The 15,608-nt window shown below is 40.8% G+C and overlaps 1 protein-coding gene across 3 annotated transcripts in view; it reads right to left on the reverse strand.

Moving 5' to 3' along the window:
- VIT (vitrin) overlaps window positions 1–15,608 on the reverse strand; it is a 326,453-nt gene that overhangs the window by 58,739 nt on the left and 252,106 nt on the right. For all 3 annotated transcript variants that reach the window (XM_073672665.1, XM_073672664.1, XM_073672663.1), the window contains 4 exons: window positions 10,838–10,906; window positions 10,691–10,759; window positions 8,504–8,572; window positions 7,278–7,346 (listed from right to left, as the gene is read on the reverse strand). In XM_073672665.1, the coding sequence (XP_073528766.1) occupies window positions 7,278–7,346; window positions 8,504–8,572; window positions 10,691–10,759; window positions 10,838–10,906 (276 nt within the window). The remainder of the gene's footprint in view (window positions 1–7,277; window positions 7,347–8,503; window positions 8,573–10,690; window positions 10,760–10,837; window positions 10,907–15,608) is intronic.

Here is a 15,608-nt window from a genome sequence, read left to right on the forward strand (position 1 = left end):
TCTACTTGTTGCCTGTCCTTAGCAGTGGTTTCCTAGCAGCTATTTTTACCATGAAGGCCTGCTGCACAAAGTCTCCTCTTAACAGTTGTTGAAGAGATGTGTCTGCTGCCAGAACTCTGTGTGGCATTGACCTGGTCTCTAATCTGAGCTGCTGTTAATCTGCGATTTCTGAGGCTGGTGACTCGGATAAACTTATCCTCAGAAGCAGAGGTGACTCTTGGTCTTCCTTTCCTGGGGCGGTCCTCATGTAAGGCCAGTTTGTTTGCAGCGCTTAATGGTTTTTGCAACTGCACTTGGGGACACTTTCAAAGTTTTCCCAATTTTTCGCACTAACTGACCTTCATTTCTTAAAGTAATGATGGCCACTCGTTTTTCTTTACTTAGCTGCGTTTTTCTTGCCATAATGCAAATTCTAACAGTCTATTCAGTAGGACTATCAGCTGTGTTTCTACTAGACTTCTGCACAACACAACTGATGGTCCCAACCCCATTTATAAAGCAAGAAATCCCACTTATTAAACCTGACAGGGCACACATGTGAAGTGAAAACCATTTCCGGTGACTACCTCTTGAAGCTCATCAAGAGAATACCAAGAGTGTGCAAAGCAGTCATCAAAGCAAAAGGTGGCTACTTAAGAACCTAGAATATAAGACATATTTTCAGCTGTTTCACATTTTTTTGTTAAGTATATAATTCCACATGTGTTAATTCATAGTTTTGATGCCTTCAGTGTGAATGTACAATTTTCATAGTCATGAAAATACAGAAAAATCTTTAAATGAGAAGGTGTGTCCAAACTTTTGGTCTGTACTGTATGTCACACAAAATAGTTAATAAATAACATTTCCCACATGTCTACTTTATATCAGCACAATTTTGGAATCAATTTTTTTTTTTGTGTAGGAACCTATAAGGGTTAAAAGTTGACCAGTGATTTCTAATTTTTCCAACAAAATTATTTTTTTAGGGACAACATCACATTTGAAGTGACTTTGAGTGACCTTTATGACTGAAAATACCCAAAAGTGACACCATTCTAAAAACTGCATCCCTCAAGGTGCTCAAAACCACAATCAAGAAGTTTATTAACCCTTCAGGCATGTCACATGAATTTTTGGAATGTGGAATAAAAGAATGAATATTTAACTTTTTTTACATAAAAATTTTACTTTAGACCCAAATTTTTTTATTTTCACAAGGGTAACAGGAAAAATGGACCCCAAAATTTGTTGTGCAATTTCTCCTGAACACACATACAACATATGGGGAAAAACCACTGTTTGGACGCACGGCATGGCTCGGAAGGGAAGGAGCGCCATTTGACTTTTTGAATATAAAATTTGCTAGAATAATTAGTGGACACCATGTCGCGTTTGGAGAGCCCCTGATGTGCCTAAACAGTGGAAACCCCCCACAAGTGGCACCATTTTGTAAACTAGACTCCTCAGGGAACTTATCTAGATGTGTGGTAAGCACCTTGAACCCCCAGGGACTTCACAGACGTTTGTAACATTGAGCCGTAAAAATTTAATTTTCACATTTTTCCCACAAAAATGTTTTTCAGCCCCCCATTTTGCATTTTTATAAGGGTAACAGGAGAAATTGCACCATGCATCTTGTTGTGCAATTTCTCCTGAGTAAGCCGATACCCCATATCTGGAGGAAAACCACTGTTTGGGCGCACGGCAGGGCCCGGAAGGGAAGGAGCACCATTTGACTTTTTGAATGTAGTTTGCTATAATAATTAGCGGACACCATGTCTCGTTTGGAGAGCCTCTGATGCCTAAACAGTGGAAAACCCCTACAAGTGATCCCATTTTGGAAACTAGACCCCTCAAGAAATTTATTTAGATGTGTGGTGAGCAACTTGAACCCACAGGTACTTCACAGAATTTTACAACGTGGATCTGTAAAAATCAAAAATATATATTTTTCCCACAAAAATGTTGTTTTAACCCCACATTTTTTCATTTTCACAAGGATAGCAGGAGAAAATGGACCCCAAAATTTGTTGTGCAATTTTTACTATGTACACCGATACCCCATATGTGGTCGAAAAATACTTTTGATGCACAGTGCAAAGCTCAGAAGGAATAAGCACCATTTTGGAGTTCAGATTTTGCTGGACTGGTTTGACGGTGCCATGTCACATTGACAGAACCCTTGAGGTGCGAGAACAGCAGACCCCCATAAGAGACCCCATTTTACAAACTATACCTCTCAATAAATTAATTTTGGGGTGCAGTGAGCATATTGACACCACAAAACCTTTCCCGTTTTAGGTCAATTAAGAATGGATTACCATAATTTTTAATATTTGCCAAATGTCAGAATAATGAGAGAGAGAGAGAATGTTTTAAGGCATTTTTATTACTTACTGCAAAGTCAAAAGTTTACATACATTTCATTAGTATTTGGTATCATTGAACTTAAACAGAATGACTTAGGTCAAACGTTTGGGATATCCTTCCACAAGCTTCTCACCATAGTTGGTCGGAATTTGGGCCCATTCCTCCTGACAAAACTGGTGTAACTGATCCAGGTTTGTAGGTCGCTTTGCTCGCACCTGCCTTTTCACCTTTGCCCATAAATTTTCAATAGGATTGAGATCAGGGCTTTGTGATGGCCTCTCCAAAACATTGACTTTGTTATCCTTAAGCCACTTTGTTTCCATTTTGGCAGTATGCTTTGGGTCCTTGTCCATTTGGAAGACCTATTTCCGCTCAAGCTTTAAGTTCCTGGCTGGTGTCTTGAGATGTGGCTTCAGTATTGCCACATAATAATCTTTTCTCATGATGTCATCTATTTTGTGAAGTGCACCAGTCCCTTCTGCAGCAAAACAACCCCACAACATGATGTTGACACCCCCTTTGTTTCACAGTTGGGATGGTGTTCTAAGGCTTCCAAGCTTCTCCCTTTTTGCTCCAAATGTAACGATGGTCATTATGCCCAAAAAGTTAAATTTTAGTTTCATCAGACCACAGGACATGTCTCCAAAAATTAAGGTCTTTGTTCCTGTGTGCATTTGCAAACATTAATCTGGCTTTTTTATGTTTCTTTTGGAGTAATGGCTTTTTCCTGGCAGCGTGTCCATTAAGCCCATGTTGATACAGTACTCGTTTCACTGTGGATATTGACACAATCTTACCAGCTTCCGCCATCATCTTCACAAGGTCTTTTGCTTTTGTCCTTGGGTTGATATGCACATGTCGGACCAAAGCATGTTCATCTCTGGGACACAGAACCCGTCTCCTTCCTGAGCGGTATGATGGCTGGACATTCCCATCTTGTTTGTACTTGCGTATAATTGTTTGTACAGATGAACGAGGCACCTTCAGGTATCTGGAAATTCTACCCAAAGATGAGCCAGACTTGTGCAAGTCCACAATTCTCTTCCTGATATCTTGGCTGATTTCTTTAGACTTTCCCCTGATGCTACACAAACAAGCAGTGTGTTTCAGGTGTGCATTAAAATACATCCACAGGTGTGTCTCTAATTTACTCAGATTTTGCCAAAAAAAAAATCAGAAGATCCCAAACACATGACATCATCATATGGGCAGTCCAGAATTGTTTAAAGGCATAGTAATCTTAGTGTATGTAAACTTTTGACTTTGCAGTAAGTAATAAAAATGCCTTAAAACATTCTCTCCCATTATTCTGACATTTGGCAAATATTAAAAATTATGGTAATCCTAATTGACCTAAAACGGGAAAGGTTTATTCTGATTTCATGTCAGAAAAACATGAGTCTTTTTAAGCTTCTGGTCTCAACTGTATGTATATATATATATATATATATATATATATATATATATATATATATATATATATATACACATACATATGTATATATATATATATATATGTATATATATATATATATATATATATATATATATATATATATATAGAGAGAGAGAGAGAGAGAGAGAGAGAGAGAGAGAGAGAGAGAGAAAGAGAGATAGATAGATATAGATTTTTTTTAATCATTTTGTGATTTTTTTTAAAAATATTTGTACAACTTTTTTTTACTTTTTTTTCACTTTTTTCCTTAGTCCCACTATGGAACTTTCACTTTCTGCAGTCTCATTACTGCTATAAGGCATAGCAGTGCAGCATCAATGCTATGTTTTATAGCTGTCAGTCCTGCAGACACAAGATACCTTGCTAGTGCCTACTGACCTTGACGACATCGGATCACCATGGGAACGAGCGGCTTGTGTCCCTCTGCTTACTCTCTAAATGCTGCGATTGCAGCATTTAGGGGTTAAAGTGCCGGGTGTCAGGTGTCAGAATCAGCTGACACCCAGCGGCGATCGCGCGCACACAATCTCTGTGCGCGCGCGCGATCGCCGAGACATATCAATACGTACCTGGTCATTAAGGCCCAGGCCACAGGGACATATGGATACGTCTCACGTCAGAAAGGGGTTAAAAATCTTCTTTTTTGGCAGCACATGTCCTGTGTAAACAGGACATACGTTGCGAAAGCAATGACATGCTAAGTCCACAAAACGATCTATTGCCGATCGTTCTGTGCGCATGGATCATGCGGACAGCATGTTTAAACACACCCTGAAATGACAGTCAATCGGCAAACAAGTAGCCAATTAGTGGTCATTTAATGGTCTGCATTGGCCAGTGTAAACTCACCCTTACACTAATCTGTAGAGTTTAATTTTCAGTGGAAATTTGTTACTACCTCCTGCTGCCTTCTACTCAAAAATATTTCCAGAATCCGTCTTTTTCTCAACCCTGAATCAACAAAAATGTTAATTCATGCCTTTATCTCCTGCCCCGACTATTGCAATATCCTCCTCTGTGATCTTCCAACTAAAACGCTGTAACCCCTCCAGTCAATCCTTAACTCCGCTGCCCAATTAAGCCATCTTTCCCCTCACTACTTCTTTGCCCTCTGCCTGATCCTTCACTGGATTTCAATTCTTCAGCAAATCCAGTTTAAAGGAAATCTGTCACCACTTTGGAGTTATCAGACCTCTACTATGGGCCATACAGAGTATAGAAAAGTAAATCTATACATACCTGTATGGCCCATAGCAGAGGTCTGATTGCAGAGAAAAGCGCTTTAATCAATTCTATTTTTCCACAGGCTTGGCATCCGGGGGACGCCAAATCCCTCGCCTATATGCTTAATTATCATATTCCCCCCTTCCCTACACGTCACAGGTCCCTGTGACAGGCCCTGTGACGTGCACTGTGCTCCCTGACTTCTCAGGCATGTGCAAAGCGCCGCTCCCATAGAACGCACCTTGTTTCCTCCCGGCCCTGTCTCTCTGTGCACTGCGCCACAGGTTTTCTATTGCGCAGGCGCCAGGGAGTCACTGTCACTTCCCAGCACAATAGAAACCTGCAGCGCAGAGCACAGGCAGACAGGGCCGGGAGGAAGCAAGGCGCGCTCTATGTGAGCGGCGCTTTGCACATACCCAGGAAGTCAGGGAACACAGTGCACGTCACAGGGCCTGTCATAGGGCCCTGTGACGTGCAGGGGAGGGGGGGATATGATAATTAAGCATATAGGCGGGGGATTTGGGGGAATAATAAGCACATAGGCAGGGATTGCCACCAAGACTGTACAAAATAAAATTGATTAAAGCGCTTTTCTCTGCAATAAAACCTCTACTATGGGCCATACAGGTATAGATTTACTTTTCTATACCCTGTATGGCCATAGTAGAGGTCTGTTAACTCCAAAGTGGTGACAGATTACCTTTAAATGACTAACAATGACTTTCAAGATTTTTCATAGTCTGTGTCCCCTATACATCTCAGAATTAATCCCCCCCCCAATACCTACCCACATGTAATCTCAGGTCTTCACAAGATCTCATTCTTTTTTCTCTCCTGTACGTTCCACGCCCAACTGCCTCCAAGATGTTTTCTGAGCTTTCCCTACTGTCTGGAATTCAGTGCTTCAGCACATCAGATTGTCTCCCACGACCAAAACCATCAGACCCAAACTGAAAACTCATCTCTTCAGGAAAGCTTACAATCTGCAATAACTCCGCTGCCACCTTATTAGCACAGGAGTTATTCCAACCCTGCGACATACTGTCTCCTCCTCATTACCTAGTAGATTGTAACCCCGTGAGGGCAGGGTCTTCTACGCTTCATACCAATCTGTCACTATTAGTTTGTTTACTGTAATTTATATATGTATTATATGTATGTAAACCCTCTTCACATATACAGCACCCTGGAAAAATTAGTGTTTTAAAGAAAAAAATGTCCGGGAGGCAGATATTACAGGAACTCATTCATAATAAGTGATGGTCACAGCTCTTAATACTCACAGCTCAAGCCTAGAAAATTCTCCTGGGGAAGTCCATAAACATGTCCTTATGACTGTTGCAAAGTACAGGGTGGTCCAAAAGTAGGTGGACAGAAAGTATAATAAGGTTATGAAGGGGGAGATTTATCAAACACTAAATTGCAGCCGCCTGTCTGGATCATCCTCCAATAAACCGTGAATTGGACGTGGACGATAAGCTTTCCACCCAATAGATTTCAGGATTCGCATGAGAGAAGCTTGTGAAATTCCCAATTCCAAAGAAGCTCTTCTGGTGGACTTTTTTGGACTCTGAACAAATGTTTCAGCAACAAGTTGTTTATTATCTTCTGTACAGACTGTTTTGGGTCGACCAGTTTTTGGAGCATTAAGGATTGAGCCAGTGGCATTGAATTTGTCACAAATGCAGTAAATGGTTTGTCTCTTTGGGGCTTGAGTACCAAATGTTTAAACCCAATTTGCTCTAACGGTTTCAGCATTTTGAGATTTCCAATACTCTGTTAAAATCCATTTTCTTTGATCTGTATTTAAATTATTTGCCATTATGTGTTATCTGAATTATCTGAAAAGAAAACAGATTTGGAGGAGATCTATTTGTGAAAACTAGATCTGTGAAACTGGCTCGGTTGCCCTTAGCAACCAATCAGATTCCACCTTTCATTTTCCAAAGAGTCTGTGAGGAATGAAAAGTGTAATCTGATTGGTTGCTAAGGGCAACTGAGCCAGTTTCACTTTACACCATGTTTGATAAATCTCCCCCTTCAAAAACTTATTACACTTTCTGTCCACCTACTTTTGGACCACCCTTTATATATGGAAATGTTCAGGCAACAGAAGCTCAGACAAAATGGCTGCACCCATAATCATGCACAAAAAAATAGAATAAAAAAAATCTACAAACAGAAATATTTGTTCTGTTCACTTTTCCACATGTCTTAGCTTTTTATTTGAATAAATTGATTTTACCTTCTGTGTCATACGTCTGTACAGGCCAGTTTGGAGAAGCTGGAGGTGCATTATTGCTACTCTCTGGAGCTATGGAAATTAAGAGACGGTTACTTTAGTGAATATATTTAATTCCATTAGTAGATCTCGTTATATTTGTATAAAGGTGTCTTCTGTGCATATAAAAAGTATCTAAATTTATATAAAACATTTGTTTTCATTTTCAGCACATTGTCCAGCTTCGGCACAGATGTTGTCATGATACCAGTGCTTACTGCCAGTTTAATTACCAATATAAAGAATTACAATTCTCATAATTTCTTTCCCATTTTATCGATTTTGCCTTTATTTATAACTGACCCTCAATTTCGAGGTGTCAAGTAGTGTAATTATTCTGCGTGTCCACAGAAAGCACACAAAGGCCCCGATCATCATTTGTGTCTTTTTTTAAGTCACTTTTATTTTTAGTCTCGTCGGGTTCATTGCTGTTTTTTGTGACAAATTCTTCAAAATGGCTCACGCTGTTCATAAATTTTTGTTATTTTTGTCCTTGACCTGTTTTGTGACGTTTTAGTGAAAAAAGACGCACAATTTGTAAAATGCTGCAAAAATTGTGCCAAAATATCTGCCGTATATAAAATTACTCCAGGGAGGGACTGGAGTACAAATTTTGCGACTTTTTAAAAAGTCGCAAATTGACGAATCAGCCAAAAAACATTTGGCAACACCAAATTCAGCTCACAATGACAAACATGGGAAAAAACAAGCGAACACATGTAAAATAGACTTTAAAAAAGGCGCAATGTAAAAGATTATTCAGGCCGTAATGAAAAGCAGGCAAAAAACACAAAAAACTAGACAAAAAAACTGGTGCAAATGCAAAAATGAATCGGACCCTAAGACCTCACAACTTATGTACTGGTCTTTTTGCTATTTGGTGACCCACGTGTGAAACATGACCACTCTAGAGATAAAGACGATGGAACATTGGTGAGGGACAAAGGTAGTGTGCAGAAGAAAGAACAGGATGTGTGATGTCCATATTTCAGGAAGGGCGAGACCAGTGAATTCTGGATGTTAAGAGTACTGAACGTCACTTGCGCAGGAGACAAACACCTGGATTGTGGTCATGTACCTCCATGTGGGACTGGTTTACAGAGACATTTTAACTACAAACGCTACATTGGTAAATGACAAATATATTTAAATAATTTGTACACATTACAGACTGAATACCCCCTTTTTACCAGGTGGTCGACGTTGTACAATTGGAATGTTCACCCGGGATGGAGTTTGCCAGTCACGACGTTGAGCCCCTAGAACAGGTAACATATATTTTAAGCTATGTGAGTCTAGGAGCTATCATGTGAGTTCTCACTATAAAAAGTAACGAATTTGCTGTCTTATTCACAGTGTCATCTATTTTTAGAGGCTCTATTTTCATACACGTCCATGTGGGAGATGTAGAATGACAATCACTCTCTTCTCTTAGATTGGGAATCTTATCTGAATTCAATAATTGAACAGTGGGGAAAATAAGTATTTGATGCACTGCTGATTTTGCACGTTTTCCACATACAAAGAATGGAGAGGTCTGTAATTTTTATCGTAGGTACACTTCACCTGTGAGAGACAGAATCTTAAAAAAAATCCAGAAAATCACATTGTATGATTTTTACATAATTAATTAGCATTTTATAGCATGAGATAAGTATTTGATACAATAGAAAAACAGAACTTAATGTTTAGTATTGAAACCTTTGTTTGCAATTACGGAGGTCAGACGTTTCCTGTAGTTCTTGACCATGTTTGCACACACTGCAGCATGGATATTGGCCCACTCATTCATATAGATCTTCTCCAGATCTTTCAGGTTTCTGGGCTGTCGCTGGGCAACATTGAGTTTCAGCTCCCTCCAAAGATTTTCTATTGGGTTCAGGCCATTAGACTGGCTATGCCACTTCAGGACCTTGAAATGCCTCTTTCGGAGCCACTCCTTAGTTGCCCTGGCTGTGTGTTTCTTGTCATTGTCAAGCTAGAAGACCCATCCATGACCCATCTTCAATGCTCTTACTGAGGGAAGGAGGTTGTTGGCTAAAATCTTGCGATACATTACCCCATCCATCCTCTCTTCAATACGGTGCAGTCGTCCTGTCCCCTTTACAAAAAAGCACCCCCAAAATATGATGTTTCCCCCACCATGCTTCACGGTTGGGACAGTGTTCTTGGTGTTGTACTCATCCTTCTTCCTTCAAACACGGTGAGTGGAGTTGATACCAAAAAGTACTATTTTGGTCTCATCTGACCACATGACCTTCTACCATGCCTCCTCTGGATCATCCTGATGGCCATTGGCGAACTTCAAATGGACCTGAACATGTGCTGTCGTGAGCAGGTGGACCTTGCGTGCCCTGCAGGATTTTAATCCATGACGTCATGGTATGTTACTAACAGTAACGTTTGAGACTATGGTCCCAGCTCTCTTCATGTCATTAACCAGGTTCTCCCGTGTAGTTCTGGGCTGATTCCTGACCTTTCTCAGAATCATCCTTACCCCACAAGACGAGACCTTCCATTTTCTAATAACTGTGCCAACAGTTGTTGCCTTCTCATCAAGCTGCTTGCCTATTGTCCTGAAGCCCATACTAGCCTTGTGCAGGTCTACAATTTTGTCCCTGTTGTCCTTAGACAGCTCTGTGGTCTTGGCCATGGTGGAGAGGTTGGAGTGTGATTGATTGTGTGGACAGGAGTCTTTTATACAGGTAACGAGTTCAAATAGGTGCAATTAATACAAGTAATGAATGCAGAGTAGGAGAGCTTCTTAAAGAAAAACTAACAGGTCTGTTGGAGCCACAATTCTTGCTGGTTGGTAGATGATCAAATACTTATTTCATGCAATGAAATGCAATTGTATTATTTAAAAAACATACAATGTGATTTTCTGTTTTTTTATTTTTAGATTCTGTATCTCACAGGTGAAGTGTACCTACAATAAAATTACAGATTCTTTGTAGGTGGGAAAACTCTCAAAATCGTCAGAGTATCAAATACTTATTTTTCCCACTCAATCAATGTATCTTTCTATCTATCATCTATCTATCGATCGATCTATTCATCCAGCCATCCATATATCCATCATTTCATCTATAGACATATTCACAACCACCTCTGTCGTTAACACCCATGACAGGACGTTTTTGAAATTTTTTTCTTTAACTTTTTTTGTCTCTGTATTATTTAAATTGCACTTTATATATTACAAGTACAATCACTTGGGCAAAGCATGCCCCTTTTTTTTCTAAACATCTGTATGCTTCCATATGAAACTGCAGGTGTACAGGAGTACTATGGCGTACAAAAACTTTTATGGGTGCCATATTATAACTGTTGGATATTGCACAGAGCAGTTATGCATTGTGTGGATCCACTCTTACCTTGTGAATCACGTGTATCTGATGACCAGCTGTGTCCAGTATTAGGGGCCAGATTGTTTCTCTCTGGAACTGAATGTATAATATGTATTACTCGGTAAATTAAACAGGCAAAAAAACAAATACATTCGCTTCATATTAATATAATACCTGCTGGTCTTCTTTGCACAACTGGCACATTTACTCGGCTGGGACTTTGCCAATCACGTCTTTGAAGACCTTAAAAATATAACATTTATAGTATAACGTTTGTGGTGTATTACAAAATTAAGGAAAAATATATTTCTATGGCCACCCAAACTATCATGGTAACTCTCTTTTTTTGCATTGAATATCATTTCCCCTTTCTTGGACCAGCACTCCTCCCATTTGGCACAGGTGATTTTAAATTAACAGGAGACTGCAAAGGGGGTCCAGCCTTTTTTGCTCTCACATGAGAACTTGAGGAAGGTGAGTGTTTTTTGCTCCTTCCATTTAGTGTTGGTGCTGTGTGGCGGCCATTGTTGCTGTGTATTTGTGCTGGTGGGGCGGTGCGGTCTGGAGTCATGGGGACTCAGTCTTGCAACATGGGCGCTGTGGGGCACCAGGCTGCCCGCCCTTCTGATGCATAGGTGCTGTGGGGGTGGTTAGCGCACGACGCCGCTCCTTTAAGGCAGTAAAAGTTAAGAACCCACTAAGAGGTTTGCCGTGACGTGGCAGTGGGCTTCATACAGTCTAATCAGAATGGTAAACTAAGAACTTCATGTTCAGTTATATATACACTGCTCAAAAAAATAAAGGGAACACTCAAATAACACATCCTAGATCTGAATGAATGAAATATTCTCATTGAACACTTTGTTCTGTGCAAAGTTGAATGTGCTGACACAAAATCACACAAAAATCATCAATGGAAATCAAATTTATTAACCAATGGAGGCCGGGATTTGGAGTCACCCCAAAATTAAAGTGGAAAAACACATTACAGGCTGATCCAACTTTGATGTAATGTCCTTAAAACAAGTCAAAATGAGACTCAGTATTGTGTGTGGGCTCCACGTGCCTGTATGACCTCCCTACAACGCCTGGGCATGCTCCTGATAAGGTTGCGGATGGTCTCCTGTGGGATCTCCTCCCAGACCTGGACTAAAGCATCCGCCAACTCCTGGACAGTCTGTGGTGCAACGTGACGTTGGTGGATGGAGCGAGACATGATGTCCCAGATGTGCTCAATCGGATTCAGGTCTGGGGAACGGGCGGGCCAGTCCATAGCTTCAATGCCTTCATCTTGCAGGAACTTCTGACACACTCCAGCCACATGAGGTCTGGCATTGTCCTGCATTAGGAGAAACCCAGGGCCAACCGCACCAGCATATGGTCTCACAAGGGGTCTGAGGATCTCATCTGGGTACCTAATGGCAGTCAGGCTACCTCTGGCAAGCACATGGAGGGCTGTGCGGACCTCCAAAGAAATGCCACCCCACACCATTACTGACCCACTGCCAAACCGGTCATGCTGAAGGATTTGCAGGCAGCAGATCGCTCTCCACGGCGTCTCCAGACTCTGTCATGTCTGTCACATGTGCTCAGTGTGAACCTGCTTTCATCTGTGAAGGGCACAGGGTGCCAGTGGCGACTTTGCCAATCCTGGTTTTCTGTGGCAAATGCCAAGCATCCTGCACGGTGTTGAGCTGTGAGCACAACCCCCATCTGTGGACGTCAGGCCCTCATACCACCCTCATGGAGTCAGTTTCTAACCGTTTGTGTAGACGCATGCACATTTGTGGTCTGCTGGAGGTCATTTTGCAGGGCTCTGGCAGTGCTCCTCCTGTTCCTCCTTGCACAAAGGCGGAGGTAGCGGTCCTGCTGCTAGGTTGTTGCCCTCCTACGGCCCCCTCCACGTCTCCTGGTGTACTGGCCTGTCTCTTGGTAGCGCCTCCAACCTCTGGACACTACGCTGACAGACACAGCAAACTTTCTTGCCACAGCTCGCATTGATGTGCCATCCTGGATGAGCTGCACTACCTGAGCAACTTCTGTGGGTTGTAGAGTCCGTCTCATGCTACCATGAGTGTGAAAGCACAACCAACATTCAAAAGTGACCAAAACATCAGCCAGAAAGCATTGGTACTGAGATGTGGTCTGTGGTCCCCACCTGCAGAACCACTCCTTTATTGAGTGTGTCTTGATAATTGCCAATAATTTCCATCTATTGTCTATTCCATTTGCACAACAGCATGTGAAATTGATTGTCAATCAGTGTTGCTTCCTAAGTGGACAGTTTGATTTCACAGAATTTTGATTTACTTGGAGTTATATTCTGTTGTCTAAGTGTTCCCTTTATTTTTTGAGCAGTGTATTTTTACCAAGAGGCATTAGATCATTGTATGCTTTTTTGGAGGTGCCGTCCATGTTCTCTTTTTTTGCACTATCATGGTGGCTATTTGAACTTTTTGCATTTTCACTAATGAGTAATTCTGGATTATAAATGAGTTAGAGAATGTTTTTTAAGATTCAGACTCTACAAAAATTTAGCAGTGAACTTTCTTTATCCAATGTGATATTAGTACTTTGCACTTACATAAAAGTGCATATTATTGTCAACTTAAAGGGGTTGTCCTGTAAAAACGACTTATCACCTATCCATATATGATAGGTGATAACTTGTGGATTGGTTGGGTTCTGACCGCCGGGACCCCAACCGAGCGGCAGAACTTTTATTTCTGATAGAATGGAGTGGCAGTGCCCATGCTTGACCGCTCTTCCATTCATTCCTTATGGGACTGCTGAATGTTGCACTTTTGTGCCATTTATAGTGATGCAAGTGTTATCCGAGCACGCTTGGGTGCTAACAGAGTATCTTCGGCGTGCTTGAAAAATATGTTTGCATCGCAATGGCTGCATGTCTCGCAGCTGTTAGACAGCCGCACTACATGCAGGAATTGCCTGATGCGAACATATTTTTCGACCACGCCGAAGATACTTTGCTAGCATCTAAGCATGTTTGTGCATCACTAGCCATTTAGCAATGGGACTAAAAGTTCTCCGTCAGGGTTAAAAATTCCTCAAACTGCTGATTGGTGCGGGTGCAAGTTGTGGGATACCTTTCGATTGACAAGTTATTATTACCTATCCTCTGGATAGGTGATAATATGTTTTCACTGGACAGCCCCTTTAACTTTATTGGTGGGTGTTTCTGATTCACTCATTTTGCTTGTAATCCAAAACCTACAACTCTTCTCTCTAGGGCTGCTCACTATTCTTGCCAATTCTGTATAAACAGTGCTTGTGTATATTTTAACCAATACATTTAAAGGAAATCTGTCAGCAGGTTTTTGCTATGTAATCTGAAGACAGCATGCTGTAGGGGATAAAACACAGATTTCAGCGATGCCTTTCTTATCAAGCTCTGTGGTTTTGTTTGCCTGCAATGATTGTGGGTTTTCAGGTCACTGCATACTGATAACCTATTAACAGGATTGGTCATTGAGATCATATCTTTAGGGGCCTTACACCCAGCAGCCTCATTGATGAGCTGTTATTTGCTACTATCGGTGGTGGCAATAAAGATGCTAAGCACAGCTCCATTCAATTTGCAGCATCTGCTGCTGGGTACTGCAGAGCAGCTCATTTTCCTTTGAATAAGTCATCAATATCATAGTTACTTAGCCTTCTAGGTTTGAAAAAAGACAGGTCCATCAAGTTTAACCTTTCTCCACCAGTCATACATTCTCTATCGCTGGATTATTTATAACCCACAATGCCATTTGTTGTGAGAAAAGCATCCAGCCCTTTTTTTAAATTCTGATATAGTGTCTGCCATTACTACCTCTTGTGGCAGGGCATTCCACAGTCTGACTGCTCTAACTGCAAAGAACCCTTTCCTCCACACGTAAAGAATACCCACTGGTCCTTTATGAGGTCTGTGAAATAATTTATGTGCCAGTCCTTTGTATTGACCACATGTATTTATACAAATAAGTGAAATCTCCTCTGAGGCATCTTTTTTCTAAGCTCAACAAGCTTTAGTCTTCCAATTTTTCATTATAGGAGAGGCCTTCCATCCCATGTAATAATTTAGTTTCCACCTTCAAACTGACTCCAACTTCTCAATATGCTTTTTAAAATGTGGAGCTCAAAACTGGATCCCATATTCAAGATAGGTAATTATACCTTTGGATACTAAGATTTTATTTCTCCTTTTATACACTCTAAAATCTTGTTTGCTTTTGCAGCTGCTGCTTGATATTGAGTACTGCTGCTCAGCTTACTTGTAACCAGAATACCCAAGTCCTTCTCCTGTTCTGTAGTTCCAAGTATATTTCCACATGCAGCAATACAATTACTCTGGCCTAGGTGCATTACTCTACATTTATCAACATTAAACTTCATCTGCCATATATTTGCCCATGTAGATGTAAGGTAGTGGAGAAGCTTCCCATACTCCCCCTTGATGAACTTGTGGTTATATAGTGCATTGCTATGTTTTAAATGATGTTTCATCCATTTTCTGCCCAACAACAGTTAGTCAGCAGAAGGGATAGGGAGGTGGGGGGACTCTTTTTTTATGACAGGAACTGTGCATGCTCGACCAGCTGATTGACCATTAGGATGGACGGATAAAGCTTTCAGATGGAATAATGCCAGGGGGCCTATTTCACTAGATGAAAGGTTGCTATTTTTTGAGCGGAGCTTAATTTTTAATAACTGAAAGTACAAAAACATTTATTTCCACTTTTTCTGCTTAGTTAAATGTATTCTTTTAAGTTTGTGGGTGTAACGTGAAAAAATGTGGAAAAGTTCACGGGGTTTGAATACCTTTTCAAGGCACTGTATACACACTGCTCAACAAAATAAAGGGAACACTTAAACAACAGAAATACCTCCAAGTAAATCAAACTTCTGTAAAAATCAAACTGTCCACTTAGGAAGCAACACTGAT

Source organism: Phyllobates terribilis, unplaced genomic scaffold (genome assembly GCF_046119375.1).
Source record: "Phyllobates terribilis strain yellow unplaced genomic scaffold, ASM4611937v1 Scaffold_3__8_contigs__length_932513732, whole genome shotgun sequence".
Classification (NCBI taxonomy): Eukaryota; Metazoa; Chordata; class Amphibia; order Anura; family Dendrobatidae; genus Phyllobates; species Phyllobates terribilis.